The 18694-nt window shown below is 33.0% G+C and overlaps 1 protein-coding gene across 3 annotated transcripts in view; it reads left to right on the top strand.

Moving 5' to 3' along the window:
• LOC149067563 (endoplasmic reticulum metallopeptidase 1-like) overlaps positions 1–18694 on the top strand; it is a 226376-nt gene that overhangs the window by 164292 nt on the left and 43390 nt on the right. For all 3 annotated transcript variants that reach the window (XR_016195341.1, XM_089252576.1, XM_089252577.1), the window contains exon 12: positions 8070–8185. Coding sequence is in view for 2 of the 3 variants with exons in the window: in XM_089252576.1 (XP_089108702.1) it covers positions 8070–8185 (116 nt within the window). In the remaining variant the exon portion in view is untranslated. The remainder of the gene's footprint in view (positions 1–8069; positions 8186–18694) is intronic.

Below are 18694 nucleotides of genomic sequence, written 5' to 3' on the forward strand. Positions count from 1 at the left end.
CTTGAGCGCAAACATCAAAATACCTTATGCAGAAATTTCATTTAGTTTCTGTGAATGGTATGATAGTTAGGGGCCCATATGGCAGGATGTTTTTTTATAATCACCCTGTATATGAATTGACATCATCATCGTCGTGCCCCCCCCCCTAGCCTTACAAGTCTATTTCCGCCTATGGTTATGATGCTTTGAATTTTTGTGATGTGTCATTTTTCTAACCGTCAGTTACATGCCAAACACCCAACGAAAGTAAACTTTAAAACATAAACTGAAATGTTCAATCCCATTAGAAGCCCAGTTCGGCCTTCTTTCATGATTGGCGCTTTTAATTTTAAAATTTCATCAAAACAGTCTTGGGTAAAAAATTTCAACGAAGATTGCAAAAATGGTAGCTTGACATAGTTGACTTGTAAAAACTGTAAAATAATAACAATTTGATCAGAAACTTTCAATCAAACTAGTCATTTTATGAATTGACGTATTCAAAATAATTAGTGGTTTTGGATATTGTATGTTGATTATTCATCGAGTGACATTTTCATTCCAATTTCTGCATGTTGCAATGAAGATTTTTCTTTTCCTTTTGACTGAAATTGATTTTTATCATGTTGAAATATTAACCCCTCTAACAATCGCATAACTTTCAAGAAAAAAGTAATGAAAGTGCCTATTTTTTTAATTCAATAAAATTGTATAAAAATAAGTGTATAAACAATATATGTATTCATTTTTAATTTTTGGAATTTTTTTTAGCTTGAAATCAAGAAAATTTAAATTTTCGGGAAAAACCAATGATCAGGGTTATTGTGAGTGAATGTTGGTTTTCCAGTAAGTAGGAAAAAATGAAAAATGTGCTTTAAACATTAAAAGAAAATTTTATGAAACTTACACATTATACAAATAAATATCAATATTCTTTTCTCGTATGATAAATTTCAAAGCATGAGATGCAAAGTCCAACATCACAATCTGGACAGTAGTACCGAGTTTCCTTCCTACATCTCATCTCAAACAACAAACTTTGCATTCTCTTGATGGTTACTGTTTCTTATCAGATGGAGGTATTTGTCTAAGCAAATGCCTTTCAATCAAACGGTTAGGGTTATCCTCCAAGCTTGGCCGGCCTCTTTTTGGAGTGGTGTCTAATGACCGATACGTTTCAGTAAGTTCATCTACTAAAGACAAACAAAACATCAAATGGGATTTTTCCCCATCTTTTGTTTTTGTAAATAAGATAGGAATTCAAAATAGTTTGATCTAACAGATGAAAAAATATTTTCTTATAGTCTTTCTCTCCCCTTTTTCGAGCAATAAAGTTAATCTCCAAGGTATTGGTCTACAATATCTACTACTTCCATACTTTTGTTGTAATCTGTTACAACTGTAGGTTTTTCAGAACTTTGCTATGGCACTGTACATCTACCATGTCATTTGTATGGACAGTAGATAACATTATAAATAGTCTGGTATACTGCCATCTGGTATGTAAAATAAGAAATAAAAAAATTTCCGGGTATAAGAAATGGATTGTTTTTAATCTTTTCGGTGCATTGCTTTGAACACTCCAGCCCGGAAATATCACAGGCACGAGAAATAGAGAGCAAAACCTCAGCCCATCATTTTGACAAGCGTGAGAGGGAAGGGGTTAATAAGTTTTTACTTGACCTTTTTCACAAGAAACATTTGGACGACTATGAAATTTATTCCAGCCTGCGTGTGTGTGTGTGATTCATGCAGAACTTGATCATTTTTTCAGGTGAAGTTTTATTCTGGGTCGTATTTATTGGATTGGATTTATTTTTGTAATGCAAGGACCAATTAGGTCAAACTGCACCAAAACAAATGACCAATTAAAAATAATTGTTCTTGTCAGAAAAGGAGGTGTATTTATAAGGGGGCAGTTGCCCTGGTCCTGTGCTTAATAGAGATGGACTGCAGGATGTGACCAACCTAGCCACTACTAATTTTGCGGCTCCTTTGCTCTTATATGTATTTTGTTTCTTAATTTTTTCTGAAAAATTATGCTTACCCTCTCCCCCTCTCAAATTTCAAAATGACAGCCATGTCTTTACTGTCTGTTGTTCTGAATATGGTTTTGAGCAGGGGCCTACTGTTTCATACGCACATTCATAACATAAATGAGATGCCTTAAAAATTTTAAACTGTAATTGTATTGTTAGACTTCATCATGGAAATTTGTAACTGTGATCGATTTCATTCATTATGCTTATTGTGTTACTCAGTTAATTGTGTTTCAGAATTACACAATCAATTAGCTGTGATGTGCGACATGTAAATGTTACAAAACTTTTGAATCAGAACCGGAAAAATATCTCATCTCAAAATTGTTGGAGATGCTTTATTCATTTAAGGAGTGTCATGACCCCTGAAGTCAATTTTGACTTTAAAAAATATTTCATTCAATTTTGTGAAAATCAAATGCAAAAAATGTTGTGTCAATTGAGTTAATTTGTTTTTTAAAGATAAAATTAAAAATTAATGAATTATAGGGTAAAAATGAACAAGAAAAAATGCTTTGAATGTGCAATTTTCTCAAATTGCAGTTTTCGAGCTCCATAAATTACTACTACTCCAACTTAGTATACATAAATTGAATGATTAATTTATTAAACAAAACTTCAAAAACAACATGTTAAAAAATTATAAAACTTAAAACAGGTAACTGTAGTGCATAAAGTTTAAAAATAAATGGAAAGAGAAAGCGAGAAGAAGGAGTCATCAACCACACATTTGCATACATTTGCCGTGACGTATCATCAATGTAATACAAGGTGTGGTGATATTAAAGAAACATAATACAACTTTCATGACACCTACACTACTCCCTCACAAGTCCAGAGGATGAGAAATGAAAAATTTCATCATTGTAATACAAATTTTACTTCATGGTCCAGACCTCGTGAAGTAAAGCTGATGTTCAGTAACAGTAGGATCTGAAATTATAGAAACAAATTTATCATTAAACATATAAGCAGGCTTTAACCCAGGCGCGTATCCAGAGTGATATGTTGAGGGTGATTTTTTACAGTCAAGGTGTCAAACAGTGAGGCTCAACCTAGTGCCCACAGATGCCAAACATACTTAAAATATAAAAATTAATATTTTTGAAAAAGTTAATTAAAAATTCAAATTATTTAAAACTTAAAATTAATTAAAAACTAAAATTAGTAATTAAAACGAATTAAAAACAAAAACTAAATTTATATTTATGAAAATTATATTTTTTTGATATGCAACACTTATTTAAAAAATTGCTATGCAACAACTAATGTTATAATTGATGAACTAGCTGTTATTTTGACAATAAATTTGGACATTTATGCCGGCTACCCTCGCAAAAAAGTTTGGGGGGCAGACTGAATAATAGGCCTATGTGTTATATTTATAAATATTGTCAGATAAAAGAAAATTATATTAACAGTATCAAGTGCAATTGTACAAATAAATGGAAACTTTGCAGATGAATAGAGAGCATAATATCGAAAAATCATATAAAAAATTATTTTAAAATGCTCCTAGAATCCTACTTTCTTCTCCTTTGCTTGATAAAAATTAAGGCTTACAGTTTAACTAGACAAAACAATATACACAAATAAAAATACATCCGTATGTATTTGATAAATGCTTTCTTCCAGCTTATCATGTTAAAGTAAGTAGATACTTTCCAACTAGGAAAAATAATATGAATAAAATAAGGATCACGGTCAACCAGAGAAAATTCTGAGCTACCTCAGATACCAGAAACCTCGTTTAATAGAGATGATCCTTGAATATTTTAAGGAAAATTAATCCGAAGCCCAACACACAAAACCAAAACAAATATTAATCAAGTATGTACTGCACACGCACAATGACAGTCCCTTACCCATAACAAGTCACACTGCTCTTGTGTAATGTTTAATTTGCTTTGCTTAGCCTTTGTTATATCCCAGATTCTATTTTTATTTTTCCCAAACATAGAACTAGCACTTGCGAATGACAATAATGAAAAAAACCAATTTTCTTTCCACTAAAGACTTATTACAACATTAGAGTTTTACATATTTTAAAACTTTAACCAGTTAAAAATGAATTGACATAAATGCTTTAATTTTTTAGTGTTTTTAACTTTAGTAAATATTGCATGTTAAATTGATAAGATCTCACCGATCTGTCAGTCTGTTAGATTAGACGAAATTCAATACATCTTTTCATCAGCGTCTCCTTCAACAGTATGGATGTCACCGGCTTGTATCCCAAGTGATCGAGGTTTGAGATGGCATCTCCTCAGCATCCCATGTGATGTAGGTTCTGTGACGGCATCAGCTCTGCTCCGCTGTCCCAGCTGAGATCTCCGATCTCCCTTCTCCACGTGTGTCATACAAGACCAGGTCTCTGTGAGGAATCGATGTCCCGAAGAGAAGGCTAGTACTCCATCTCACAAGTCCTATGGATGACAGGAATAAGAGCCCAGCGGCTCTAAGTCATTGCATCTAACTTGGTTAGACTGTTGGTTCACCAGAACAGTGATGTACACCTATTCAGGGCGAAATGTCTTGTTAACGCTTAACCTTGTGTGTATTTTTAGATCTCTGTCTTTCTCAGCACACTGGCGACCTTTAAGGGAAATCTTCCCATTCAAAAATCCAATCAGATAGCAGAATCAGTCTGTAAAAACTTACCGGGTATGCAAAAGTTTAGTTGCAAATGGAGGGAGGCCAAGCCAGTTATTGCACAGGGTGGCAAATTTGAGGAAAGAGTAGACAAGAAAATTAGTGTAGCCCACAAGCGGCAGAATCATAAATGCGCTTTTGGGCCCCTGTTAATGTCATTATCAGTGAATCCACAAGTAAATGCAGCTTCATTCCCAGGGAAAACTTCAGATGTATAAATACAAATACAGCGCCACAACAGGCAAAATGCCCAAAGAGGTGACTGATAAAAAGATGCCCATAAAAATATGGTTGCCATATATTTAAAAAATACAGCAACCCAATTCAAAATGCAATTAACACAAATTATAAGCAATATATACACATGATAAAATATTATACAATGCCCATAAAGAATACTTATGGTTGTTTTATTCTAAGAATGGATAGCTTCTCGATTTACCCCAACATGTTTATCGTACTTCTTTTTAAACGTGCCAATTGTGTTACAATTTACTACCTCCAGGGGTAAGCTATTCCATTTATTAACAACCCTATTAGAGAAAAATTCCCTGCGACACCATAACCTTGCATTGTCCCTCACCAATCGATACTGGTGTCCCCTTGTGAAAGCAGTCGATTGGCGGTGTACTAAAAGTTCATGGTCCATCCTATCCATCCCATTGAAAATTTTGAACACTTTGATCATATCTCCTTGACATCTGCGTTCATCCAATGTAAACATATTCAAAAAATGAAGTCTCTCTTCATAACTCAAGCCCTGTGTGCCAATAAGGACACGCGTAGCTCTTCTCTGCACCCCTTCAACCAAGTCTATGTCCCTCTGTAGGTTTTGTCTCCAAAACCTGACAGCATACTCCAGTCCAGGACGGACTAAGCCTCGAAAAAGCGGAAGAATGATTTTAGGAGAATGTGAAGTCAGAATGAAATCTAAGTGAGATATATCTTGGCTAGAGTTCTTGAAGAAATTGCATGAAAGACAGAGTAGTCCCACAGACCATCTCGGCAGGAGTGGAACTTATGTCCTCCTTGAAGCTGGAATGGATACCGAGCACTATCACTGGTAAGACACCTACCAATCATTCAGTAGCATGGCACATTATGGTGGCTTTAAATTGTCAATGAAACCTTTCAACAGCACCATTGTTCTGTGGATGGTATGCTGTCATGCAAATGTGGTTAACACTAAGCAATCATGCGAATTTCAGATTCAAACTGAGTTCCCGCGGTTGGTGGTAAGCACTTTTGGAACTCTAAAGTATACAATCCAGTTGTCAAAGAAGGCAGTAGCAGCAGTCTCAACAGTTTGATCAGGAATTGGTATGGCTTTGGGCCAACGAGAAAATTGGTTGCAACACGTTAAGACATAACAGTTGTCTCTTGATGGAGGAAGGGGGCAGGCTGTATCCAGATGGATATGTGAGAATCAGGCTGTAGGTATGTCAAACTCTTCTATGGGCGATCTAGTATGCCTTCCAACCTTAGAACATTGTGTGTTCGAATCTCATCCAGGTCACCATTTTGTACCACCATGAATGTGGCCTCGAGGAATTATCAGCAATCGGAACCACATGATAACAATTTGATTATTTGATTCCATAAATTACTACTACTCCTACTTGGTAAGTACTACTACTCCAATCTTTAATTAAATCTTGATTAATTTGTTAGAACATATCTTCATAAAACAAACTAATTGACATGTTAAAAAATTATGAAACTTAAAACAGGTAACTGGTATGTGCAAAGATAAAAAATGAATAGAAAAAAACAGAATGAGTTGCAAATTGCATTTTCATACAACATTTGCAGTGAAGTAACATCAATGCAATTGCTATTTATTGTGAATAAAAAAATAAAATGGTTGAGTATGAATGTACACATTGCATTTGTGTACAGTACTTAAAAATGGAAATTTCTGAGTCAATTATAACTCTGCAATGCATAGTAATTTCATATATTTAATCATGGCCTTCACATCGTGGAGCAGGGCCCCTAGGCTAGGATCTTTTGTGGGCCCCAGACTGACTTACATGTGCCCCTTTATGATGAATTTATAACATGAGAAAATAAAAAATAATGAAAACCATCACAGGTCTGTTAGCCTCACCCTTGTGGGGGGGGGAGGCATGTATTTAATATCCCAATAAATATTGCATCTAAAAATCATGAATTTTTTTACTAATAACTTCTCAGTGTGAAATCTAAATTTCAATAATTGCAACTTTTAGCATGCAGGGACTGTATAAAAAGTTTAAATCATTTATATATATATATATATATATATATATGACACCTCAAATAAATTTTTAGATTTCATGTAACTGCATGGCATTTAAAATCTTTCTTTATACAGTGGTGCTCAGTCTTTCAACAAAATACAAAATTTTCGTATTTGAATATATTGAAGGATACATAAGTCGAAGAATAGCATAATCTTCGTTTATTAGCAATATTAATTAACGCATAATTATAATACTACTATCATTCACAATTCTAGATTATTGTCGTATTTATAGTTGAACGCTTAACAACTTTTAGACGGAGACCGACACCATTCGGATGCTCATGTAGACTGTCCGTGTAACAGTCTTCTTCCCTCGTCTCTCCTCTCTTTTTCTTTTCCTCCACACCCATGCGCATTTTGCACCCGGCGCGTCTTTAGTCATTAATCAGTGGGCCGCTGCAATATCTATGAAACACAAACACTGTCATAACAAACTATTATGATCAAAATTATATATCAAAATTTTTTTTAAATCAGAAAAAAAAAGTTACTTTTACTTCCATTCAAAAGTCTTTTGACACAAACAAAATTTACTAAATAATCAGTTTTTTTTTTTTTTTAATTTCACAGATAACAGTAAAATGAAGGCAAACTATATTTCACTCTTAAGTATCCATTAAATTTGAAAACAAGTCTCTAATTAATTAAATTGTGTGTATATATTGTTTCAATTAAAAATATAAAACATTACCAAAATTTATGCTTGTATTTTTATAAGAGAAAAAAAACTTTTTTCAATGTTTTTTATGGAAGTGAACCATAGAAGATTAAATGAACTTTCACTTTGTAATAAAAAAATAATTTTTGAGTAATTTTTTTATTGGACTATGATTATGTCGTTTATTTCCCACCACCATGGTGAAGTTCAACATTCACTTCCAAGAGGTTTCATGCCAATTTACATGTTTGCATATGAAATAGCTTGCCTGAGATATTTTTGTTATTATTTCTTTCATTATTCTTCACTTTTGTTACAGTTCTGAGGACAACTTGGCAAAATCATCAATGTCCTTATAATTTTTGCAAATAAGTATAAAATAGTGATTTTATTTCAAATATTTTACTTTTTAATATGAAAGTTTTACATGTTTTCTTTCAACTTTATTTGACAGAAAAACATACTTTGTGCCTGCTGAACCTCCAAAAATTCATGGTTCGAAAAAATTTGCACTGATTGCCAAAAAGTATGATGGGTCAGATCTTCTGAATTTGGTATTCAGAATAACAGGTATATCTGATAAACAGTGTATCATTCATTTACTTTCAAATTACATAATATGAATAGTTCACATAAAATTACTTGAATTTGAATCACATTTATAGCATATAATCAGGAGAGTTGTTGGCTTATAATTGGCATTCATTTAAATGCTTTTCTAATAACTTTTGCTGAAAATCTTGGTTGAAATTTATGGGATTTTTTTTCTAAATTATGTAGAGCCAAATATAGCTTTTTACTATCTCTGACACTTTGATTCACAAACCATTACAAGACTCTATATCTTTAGCTAAAGAATATTTTATGACTTCAAGGAAACATTTTATTTTCTGGATATTATGCTGAGGTAAACTCGGAAAGAAAAGTCATCTTGTCTCCACCGGGACTCGAACCCAAGCCCTCTTGCATACCAGGCAAGCAGTAGATGGTAGCATGCTTGCCTGGTATGCAAGAGGGCCTGGGTTCGAGTCCCGGTGGAGACAAGATGACTTTTCTTTCAGAGTTCACCTCAGCATAATATCCAGAAAATAAAATGTTTCCTTGATATCTTGGGCTGAGAAAAAGCCATCTATCTCATTTTATGACTTGTTTTCATTTTATTATTCTCACATTATTCTTCATTAATAAAGTATTTCATAAAATGTGAAATAATGCTCATGTAGAACTAAGTACATATACATTTATAGCTTGATCATAACAATTCCAAAGTCATAAAATGTTCTTTAATTAAAGATGAAGAGCCCTGGAGTGATTTGTGAATGAAATTCAGAATTTAAAGGTGTGTTAGACTTAGCTCTACATGAAATATCACAACTTTTTGCTTTAAAGAATCTTGAGACTTGGCTACGTTTTTCACGTTAAGTGTTTTTGATGTGATACAATTTACAGTTTTACAGAAAATTGTCATAATTTATTGATGCATATGACTTTAGTTTGTATCAGGGCCATAACTAGGGGGGAATTTTTAGGTGGGAACAAAAAATACCCTTATAAAATTATTGAATTTTAAAGTTGTGGGGGGAGCAAAATAATGTTTGCCCCCAGGCGACAAAAATCTGAGTTACAGCCCTGATTTGTATCGCCAATAAGAAAATAAACTTTACTGCTTAACTTTGCGCTCATAAATCTAGCAACTATATATATATATATATATATATATATATATATATTGATTTCTGTTAATATTCTTTTTATTAAATCAGTTTGACGGATAATTAATCACAGGATATTTTCTTGTTTTTTTTCTATTTGCTCAGTTGCTGATATTGCTGACAGCTTGAGGTTTTTTCACCCTGTTTAGGTGTTCACCACACCACGCATGCTGTCTATTTTTAATATCTGTGCACCAAATGTCAGAACATAAATACCCTGAACTAGGGTTTCCGAATTCATGACATTTATAATGGTTGGGAATCAGAAAATCATTTTTTATTCAGTTTTTATAAAAGACTATTGAGAAGCAATACCTTCCCATCATCCATTGAAACGGACCCCAGGTCAGAATTTTCACCCACAATGTTGATTTTATAGAAAATTTGTAGTGTAAAAAAATTGAAAAACACATGGATATTCTCCCATGCTTGGAGTCCGTTGACTACAGTTGAATACTGTTATAGTGAAAATCTTCTTTAATGAACACTTTTCTAATCCCCAGATAAGTTTACATAGGAACAATGCAAAAACCTGGAATTCCTTTGTACGAAAAAAAAAGTGAATTTTTTCTATCTATGGCATTGTACCAATGTTTGCAAGATTAATTTTATCTTTCTGATCTTCAAATTTAATAATATTCCTTTAATTTTCTCAGGAAAATATTTTGCAATGTGTATTGTTCATTTTAGGGCATATTTTTAGGCATTTTGTTTTAATGCATATTTTTCCTAAATACATTTGTTTTTCATTTATTGAGCATATTTTTTAGTTTTATTGCATATTTTTCTTTTCTCTTATGTTAGGCTCAGTTCAGTAATTTTAATACAGATTTTTTTTCATTTTTGTGCACTTTTTTCTTTTTATGCATATTTTTCTTTTTGCATGCATGTTTTCATTTTTAGAGAAATTTCAGCATTTTTTAAATGCGTATTTTTCATTTCTCGTATATTTTTCAATGTACATATAAAGTATATGCTCTTTAGGGCATATTGAAGAATTTTTAAGGGATATTTTTTATTTTATGCTTATTTCTATATTTTTAAATGCATATTTTCACAAATTCTTATAGGTTTTTTAAATACATACATTTTTTTCATTTTTGCACATATTTTTCATTTTTTGTGGCACACTTTTTTTGATGAATTTGTTTTCATTTCTCACACACATATTTTTGATTTCATAGCATGTCTCAACATTTTTAAATGCAGATTTATCTTTATTTGTAGCGCACATTTTTATTGTATATTTTAGCATTTTTAGTGAATATTTTTTTGTTTGTAGTGCATATATTGCCATTTTTTAGTGCATATAATCCAGGCTTAAATTAGTTTATCTGTTAATAAATAGAATAACAGATTTGTTCAAAATTAGAAATATTCAGTCAAGAATGTGTACTGAAATTTTCAGTTTCATATTTTCGAGAATGAGCTGATATTTTCAATCAAAAATGGTTCAATATTTTCAATCGAGTAGTCTAATATTTTCAGTCTCATATTTTTTTGTTAATAATAGTCTCGTATTTTAAGTCTAGAGTGGGCTGTTATTTTCATTCTCATATTTTTAGTCAATAATAGTCTAATATTTTCAGTTGTGAATGGTCTGATATTTTCAATCCAAAATGGTCTGATATTTTCAATCCAAAATGGTCTGATATTTTCAATCCAAAATGGTCTGATATTTTCAATCCAAAATGGTCTGATATTTCTAGAAAAAAATGAGCTGATGTTTGTTGGTTGTGCTGATATTATGCTTGGTTGGGAAAGTGATTTGAAATTTTCAATCAAGAATGGTCTGATATTTTCAGTAAAGAAAAAGGGTAGGATATTTTCAAAAGTATTATATTTACAAAAGCTGCTTCTCCAGTTAACCTTTTAAAGGCCAATGTTCTGTAAATGGAACATAGTTTTTATTTACAATAATATCAGATAAAAATTGCTTCAAACATTTCGGGTTTTTTATCGTATATAGACGAGAGTTCAAGTATTTTTTGAAAAAATTTTGGAAAGTTCAGGTTGATATAAACATTTTTGACAGAATTTTGAAATTTGACATTTTTTGGGAATTTTTTCCCCATTTCGATAAAAACTTGCCAAAATTTCAATTTTCAAATTATTTTGTGTATTTTTACCTCCTAATATATCAATCAAAGTAAATCAATTAGTTTTTTTGGGCTGTTAAATGTTAAAGAGCTACGTGCGTTCAAAAATGCATGTTCCATTTATGGAACATTGGCCTTTCAAGAGAGCAGAATTCTAGGGATATCTAACGTGCAGTGCGCTGCTTCGATTTTACTGTTCAAACCCAAGGGTGTTGTCATCATTCCACATGTATATAGGGACTAATTCTGGGCAATATGACAGAGGAATGTGCTTTCTGGGAGGGATTGTTTATATTCGGCGAGTACTTTTTTATTCTTGCATTCTTAGAAATGTATGTTTTTGCGAACTTCTGACTAATCAAACCGAGTTCAACAATTCTAGATAGTCTTGTTCAGCTGAATGTAACCATATCAAAAGGTACCTTACATTAGAAGAAGCTGTAAGATATTTAGAAATTCTTTCAGATTCCGAATTAGAGGATGCAGATATATGGCAATTACGTGCTAATGAAAATGGAAACATCACGGATGAAGCTGATACTGTTGAAAATGGTCTAGAATCAACAGTGCCAACTGATGTATGTGAAATGCTAGATAATTTTGCAACAACTAGAATGAGCTGTTAGAAAACTCCTGAAATGTGTTCTTCAAAAGATGTAGGCAGAAAAAAGGAGCAAAACGCAAGTGCAATACTCAAGTTTCATGAAAAGGCAAAACAGTTTTGAGCGGTCTGGAAAAAAAACTATTATATAGAATAAAAAAAATTCTTTCTAGAATCCGATCAAAACCTCAGCTCTGGATTCCATTGGAAAAAAATTGAAATATGACCATTACAGCACGTTGGATAGTTCATTCAGAGTTACGAGAAGCGGATCGTATTTCGCATTTGGAATTCCAAAGAGAAGTGACAATGGACCTTCTATGAATGAAGGAGGGGTTGATTATTTATCCAGGTCCATGTTGTCAACTGAAAAAAAGATGTTAGGTCATCTGATGGCCATTATATTGTCTCCGATGAAAGGACAGTGTGCGGTTTGCCAAAAAACTCTATAAATGCTACCAATGTGACATACAGGTCCATCAAATATATATGTTTTCCTTCTTTTATCACCACAGACATTAGAAAAAAATTAGAATTTTCTGCAATCACACACATTTTTATGTTAAAAAACCAGTATGTGTTGTGAATTTGAATTTGTAGTAGAAAATAGAAAATTTTGTGTGATAATTGTACTCCAGAAATAAATAATTGTTAGAATATAGGCGATACCAGTTTCCGCTTTCACCTCTCCCCAAGTGCCAATGTTCCATTTATGGAACATGATGAAAAACAAAGAAAAAATTTTTTTCTTCAAATTTCAAAGTTGATGTATGTATAGGCATGCAAAAGGACTTCAAATTTCAAAACAATAAGTGACTTTGTTCATAGTTCGGCCTTTAAACGGTTAAATGTGAAAAAGTATTTAAAATATCTTAATTAATAAACATCAAATAGAAATCTTGATGTCAAATCGGAAATATTCTGAATTTTAATTTACACTTTTTTTGTAAACATTTATAATCAGCAATAGCTTGACTGATGAAAAGAATGGTGACAACATCGAATCAGATAATTTCACATCTCTCGGCCAATCAGGTTCTACCAGCATAACAACTGTTTTCAATATGCTGCCAGCCATAGAATCAACTGACCAATCGCAAAACAGTAGTGTATGTCAAGCCACTCATGTAGGTAAATACAACCTGCTACTCCGGAAAACTTGACTTTGATCCAGTTTATCAATTCTCCTTATGATGCCAACCACTAGTGTTGGGGAAACGTTGAGAACTAACTCAAACGGACGACGGTTTTCGAACCCGAAAAAACAATTTTCATCAAATGATGGCCGCGAAAACCTTATCAACTATTTAATAGCTTGACTATTGTATCGAAAATATCAGATCACTATTTTCACGTTGAATGTAAAAAATTATGTTAAAGACTTTTTGCATTATTAACCTCTTTACAGCTGCAATCCCAAGATATCTCGTCAAACTTGATCTGCTTTATTTCGGTCACTACAAAATATCTCGGGTTCTTAACACACTTTTATTTCCAATGTGGCAATTATAATGCAGATCAAGAAAATTTTAGAAACCGCTTAAAAGGTTAAAAATATCAGATGAAGGTTGTTTGGGGTAAGGATATGTTCAAATATTAGCTTAAATCGTGTCTGAAACCATTTATAATCAACTATAGGTTGACTATTCTATCAAAAATATCAGATATGTATTAAATTATCAGATATTTTTGATATTTTCAAAAATATTGTGATATTATGAACCCTTCCTATATGGACCCACCTGGGCCTCAAGAAAAGAGGGGCCTCAGAAAAACGAGAAGTAGTTAAGTTTTTCGAGAATTTTCCAAGTAGGGTCTCAGAAAAATCATTTGGCTCTGAGGCCTATGATGCTCTTAAGACGGCCCTGCTTCCCATGCTCCTCTTCCCTTTTTGAAGGGCATGAGTTTTTAGTGAATACTAATTAACCATAAAGCTGTCATGTGGCAACCAAGAACCTTTTCCAGTTAATCAAGTACTTTGGTGCAAGAGAGACATACATGTCTTTCGTTCAGTGTTTCTCAACCACTGGGCCTTGCCATCAATCAAACTGGGTAGTGAGTGATTCATTGTTTTATTTTCCCTCAATTATTATCCATTATTTATGTGTATAACCAGACCTTCCACTAACAAACAAGAAATCAACCAGGCAGCAGGCTTCTAAAGGTTGAGAACCACTGCTTTAATTCTTCTGCCTTTAACCTATCCAAATTTTATTTTCTTTCAAAGTGTTTTCCTCTACACAACAGGATAGGAACTTGAATACTCATTCTCTTATATACAACAATATTAGCTTCTCTATAGCTTACGTCTTGAAGTACTAATCATGTAAGTAGTTCAACATGTATGTGTGTATGTGCCTCTAATACCTCCATTATCTATACTGTTTTTTGCCATAAGTGACCAAGTTCAGTTGTTTGTCTAGCTCACATTATGGGTTATTCACACTGAGTTAAAAAAGCTATTTTCCTAACCTAATTTTCAGGAATTTGGGAACAGGAAATCGTCAAACACTAGGTAGTAAAGGAATTCCTGCTTGAAAACCCTTATCCTGAACAATAGCCTAAAAACCCAAATGTTGGATATTCAATTATTATTGTTGTGGTGGTTCAAATCTTTTAAAAATTATATCATTGTAGTGCATAGTTTCCCAAACTTTTTGTTCCATCTCCCCTCTCTTCAAAAAAATTCTCTCCTCATTTGCTCCCTAAATCAATACAACCCATAGGATCCTATATTAAACCCAAAGCTGCTCCCCCCCCCCCCAGTGGTTGATATTGTTTCCAAAGCAGAATATGGCGAAATCTGTGATGTGTGTCGCAGAACAATCTAGGAGAATTTTGAGAAAAAGTGTAAAAAGCATAATTATGGGGATTTTTACCACAGGGCATTTTCACTCAGGCGAGAGCTCATTGCAGAACAATGCAAAACATTCTTCTTTGGAGAGTATTGCCCACTTTGGGACACTGTTGTAATGAGAGAAGTTTAACACTACAACAATAGGAATTTTGAACTACCTAGAATGATAGTAGTGGTCATTTTGACCACTATAGGAGAAAATGAACAAAAATTATTTTTCTTTACTGAAACTTCTCAAAACAGTATTTATTCAGTCTCTTTGACTTATTTTACAAATTTTTGGAATTTTGGAAAAAAAAGGACTTGTTATGACAAAGACTAATGCTTTGTTTTGTTACTTTAAAAAAGAGGTTTGACTGTGATTTTTTCCGATCTAATAGTTTGTGGCTTCATCACTTAGCAATCCATTGACAAGGTTTGAAGTATAAGTAGCTTGAGAAATTTGCAAAGAGATTGCATGTACAGAATGAGAAACCATTAATAGCCACTGAATCTTCAGCATCCTTTACATATACATATGTAGGACAGCTTTTCGAAGCCAATCACACTGAATGAGTTGATTTTGTCATAAACATCAACAACCGTCATTAGTAGAGTAATAAAATTTCACAATTTCTGGCAGAAATTTTCTTTGTGATTTCAATTTTTTGTGTGCATGGTACTCAACACCTAGATTTTCTTCACTTTTTTTTTGCTCAGTCAAAAGCATAATGTGTGGTAAAATAATGTCTCCCCATATCTCTCTCTCACACATACACACACACACTCTCTCTCACACTCACACACAACAAAAAATGATAACAATCATCTCTGTTTCCAGGCTGGAGCCCTTGTCCATGGGTAAAATAGTGGAAAATAAAGATTATTTTCATCATGTGAAATTGTACTAGTGAATGTAATGTAATAGAAATGCAAAGATCCATTAAAAATATTAAATGAATTGAATAACATATGATGACAAGCTTTTTCAAAAATTAACGTTTGAATGTTACAAAATGGATACTGGAGAAAAGCAAACACCATGATAGAACATTTGTTCTTCCAATATCAATGTCCATTTCAGCATGTTTTACAAGCATTTTAGTTAAATATCTAATAAGCGATCAAAATGACTGCTACCGTCATTCTAGGTAGAATTTCAATTTACCACTAAACTAAGAAATCTAGAATATGTTCTTTTTTCAATAATTTTAGAGCCTCAACAAGATGAGAAAAGTCAGGAAATTTCAACAATCTGAGATAAGCCATTTGGGTGTAATTTCATGTCAAAGTAGCTTTGTGGTCAAAATGACCACTTCTGTCATTCTAGTGTTAACATTAAAAGCAAATTTCCAATTAGATTTTAAATATACAGGGTACAATCCCTGTGTGCTCAAGAACTCAATTACAAAGTTGTTGCCCTGTTTCTCCCGATGCCATCAAAAATCATTCCATGTTTCTAAGTGCAATAGTCACAGAGATATTTTTGAATTAGAAAAATAGAGGAAATTTGGGCAAGAATAGCGATAAATGCAGAAAAACCATTTTACCTGCATTTAACTTTCTTTTCCAAATTTCCTCTGTTTTTCGAATTTGAATATCTCTGTGGATATTGCACTTAGAAACATGGAATATTTTATAACAATTCAGATTTTTTTACTTGACAAACTGTATTTTAACTCTCAAAACTGCTACAGGGTAATTTTTTAACGCCTGTTGAGTATTTTATAAATTAGAATCATACCTCTACGACAGACGGTTGACGAGATAAATGCCCTGCTAGTGCTTACAGGACACCCTGTATATAAGTAGTGTATGGTAAGTACATATGTAATGGGGGTATGGCATTTTACTGGTGAACCATTAATCCTAGAGGCTTACTTACAATTAGAAAATACAGGGTTATTCAAAATGTTGTATGGTATTTTAAAAGACTGTAATAAATTCATTTTTAAACAGTTACATACAAGAACGGGTTTAAAAGGAAGGACGACTCTGAAATATTTTTTCCTGCAGCCTGTATTGAGTGCAGAATGTGTGGTGACGCTGCGATTGCTAGAACAAAAAATGCCGTTTCAGAAAGCATCTTGCAATATGCGAAATTAGAATCTGTAATTTTGGTCCAACGTGTGCTTCGTAGACGATTTGGAAAAGATGGTCAGACTGACAAAAGCATTCGAAAGTGGTATCACCAATTTGAAGAAACAGGTTGCCTTTGTAAAGGCAAAACCACAGGCAGGTCACGTGTTAGTAGTGAGAATATGGAAAAGATAAGAGCGACGTTTCTATGCAGCTTAAAGAAATCAACTAACAAAGCGAGTTATGAACTGGGATTTCTGCAAACAATGGTGTGGCACATTTTGAGAAAATGACTGCAAATTAAACCTTACAGATTGCAGATGACTAAAACTTTACTTCCTAGAGACAAGGACAACCGAATGGAGTTTTGCCTGAACATGCAGGACAAATGTGAAGATGAGAATTGTTTTTTTTTCTGCTTGTATTCAATGACAAAGCAGAATTTCATATTAGTGGGAAAGTTAACTGGCACAATGTTCGAATCTAGGGGACAGAAAACCCTACTGCGTATCGTGGAGCATGAATGAGATTCGGCTAAAGTGAATGTGTTTTGTGCAATTTCAGAGACCAAATTGTATAAGCCGTTCTTTTTTGTGGTAAAGACAGTGAACACGTATCATGATAACTTACAGGTCTGACTTTTCCCGCAATTGCAGGAAGTCTGGAATAATTTCGTCTTTCAGCAGGATGGTGCGTCTCCACACTGGAAGCTGCAAGTGCATGAATTCCTCAACGATGTGATCCTAATCGTTGCATTGGCCGCACTAGAAAGAACGGCAAAGTGATTTTTCCTTGGCTTCCCAGGTCACTGGACATTACCCTATGTGACTTTCTTGTGGAGCTTTGTAAAAGACAGTGTACATGCCACTACTTCCACACAACTTAGAGGACCTAGGAACATGCATATGTAGTGCTCTGAACTTAGTAACACCAGATATGCTGAAACGAGTGTGGGAAGAAATGGATTATTGGCTGTTAACCTTTTAACAGCCAATGTTCCCAATTGGGAACATCAGCTTTATTAATTGCAAAAAAAATATTCTTACATGAAAGTGCTTGATTTTTTTTTCCTGAAAGCATGAGATTCCAAACTTAATTTGCAAATCAAAAATTTCATTTATTTAAGCACTTATGCCATAAATTTAAATTTTTAAATATCTTTTTTTAAGGAAGAATAAAGTTTTATGTTTTTTGTTTTGATTTCAATGTTGTTTCTATGGACATGGGCAAGTCCAGAAAACATACAAGAAAAAAAAATTTTCATGAATTTTATGGGGGATATCTCTAAATTAAAGGATCAGGACAGGAAATATAAGAAAAAAATTAGAAAATTAATTTAAATCTTAATTTTGCTGGTAAAAGGTTGATGCTGTTTTTTTCCCCTCAACTTTCTTCTATTTTTGAATTTGAATATCTCAGCAAATAATGCACTTGAAAATGTCGAATTTTTTTTGTTGGCAACAGGAAAATCTGTTCAACAACTTTCTAATTGGGTTTTTGGGGACACTGGGACTGTATAAAAAGTTAATTTTTTATTTTAATAACTATACAACCCCTTTGAAACATGAATGGCATATCTGAGTACTATAAATTATTTGGATACTTTTTCTAATTGGAAGTGTGCCTTAAGATTCACGATTCACCAGTAAAATATATTCCCTGTTGCCTATGCACCCTGTGTAGAAAGAATCAAGTACTTTAAATTTCTTTTTTGTTATATCAAGTATCATTGTACTGAGGTTTCACTTTATA

The sequence above is a fragment of the Pholcus phalangioides genome, unplaced genomic scaffold (genome assembly GCF_987345545.1).
Source record: "Pholcus phalangioides strain wild (caught in Gottingen) unplaced genomic scaffold, Ppha-v1.0 ptg000029l_1, whole genome shotgun sequence".
Classification (NCBI taxonomy): Eukaryota; Metazoa; Arthropoda; class Arachnida; order Araneae; family Pholcidae; genus Pholcus; species Pholcus phalangioides.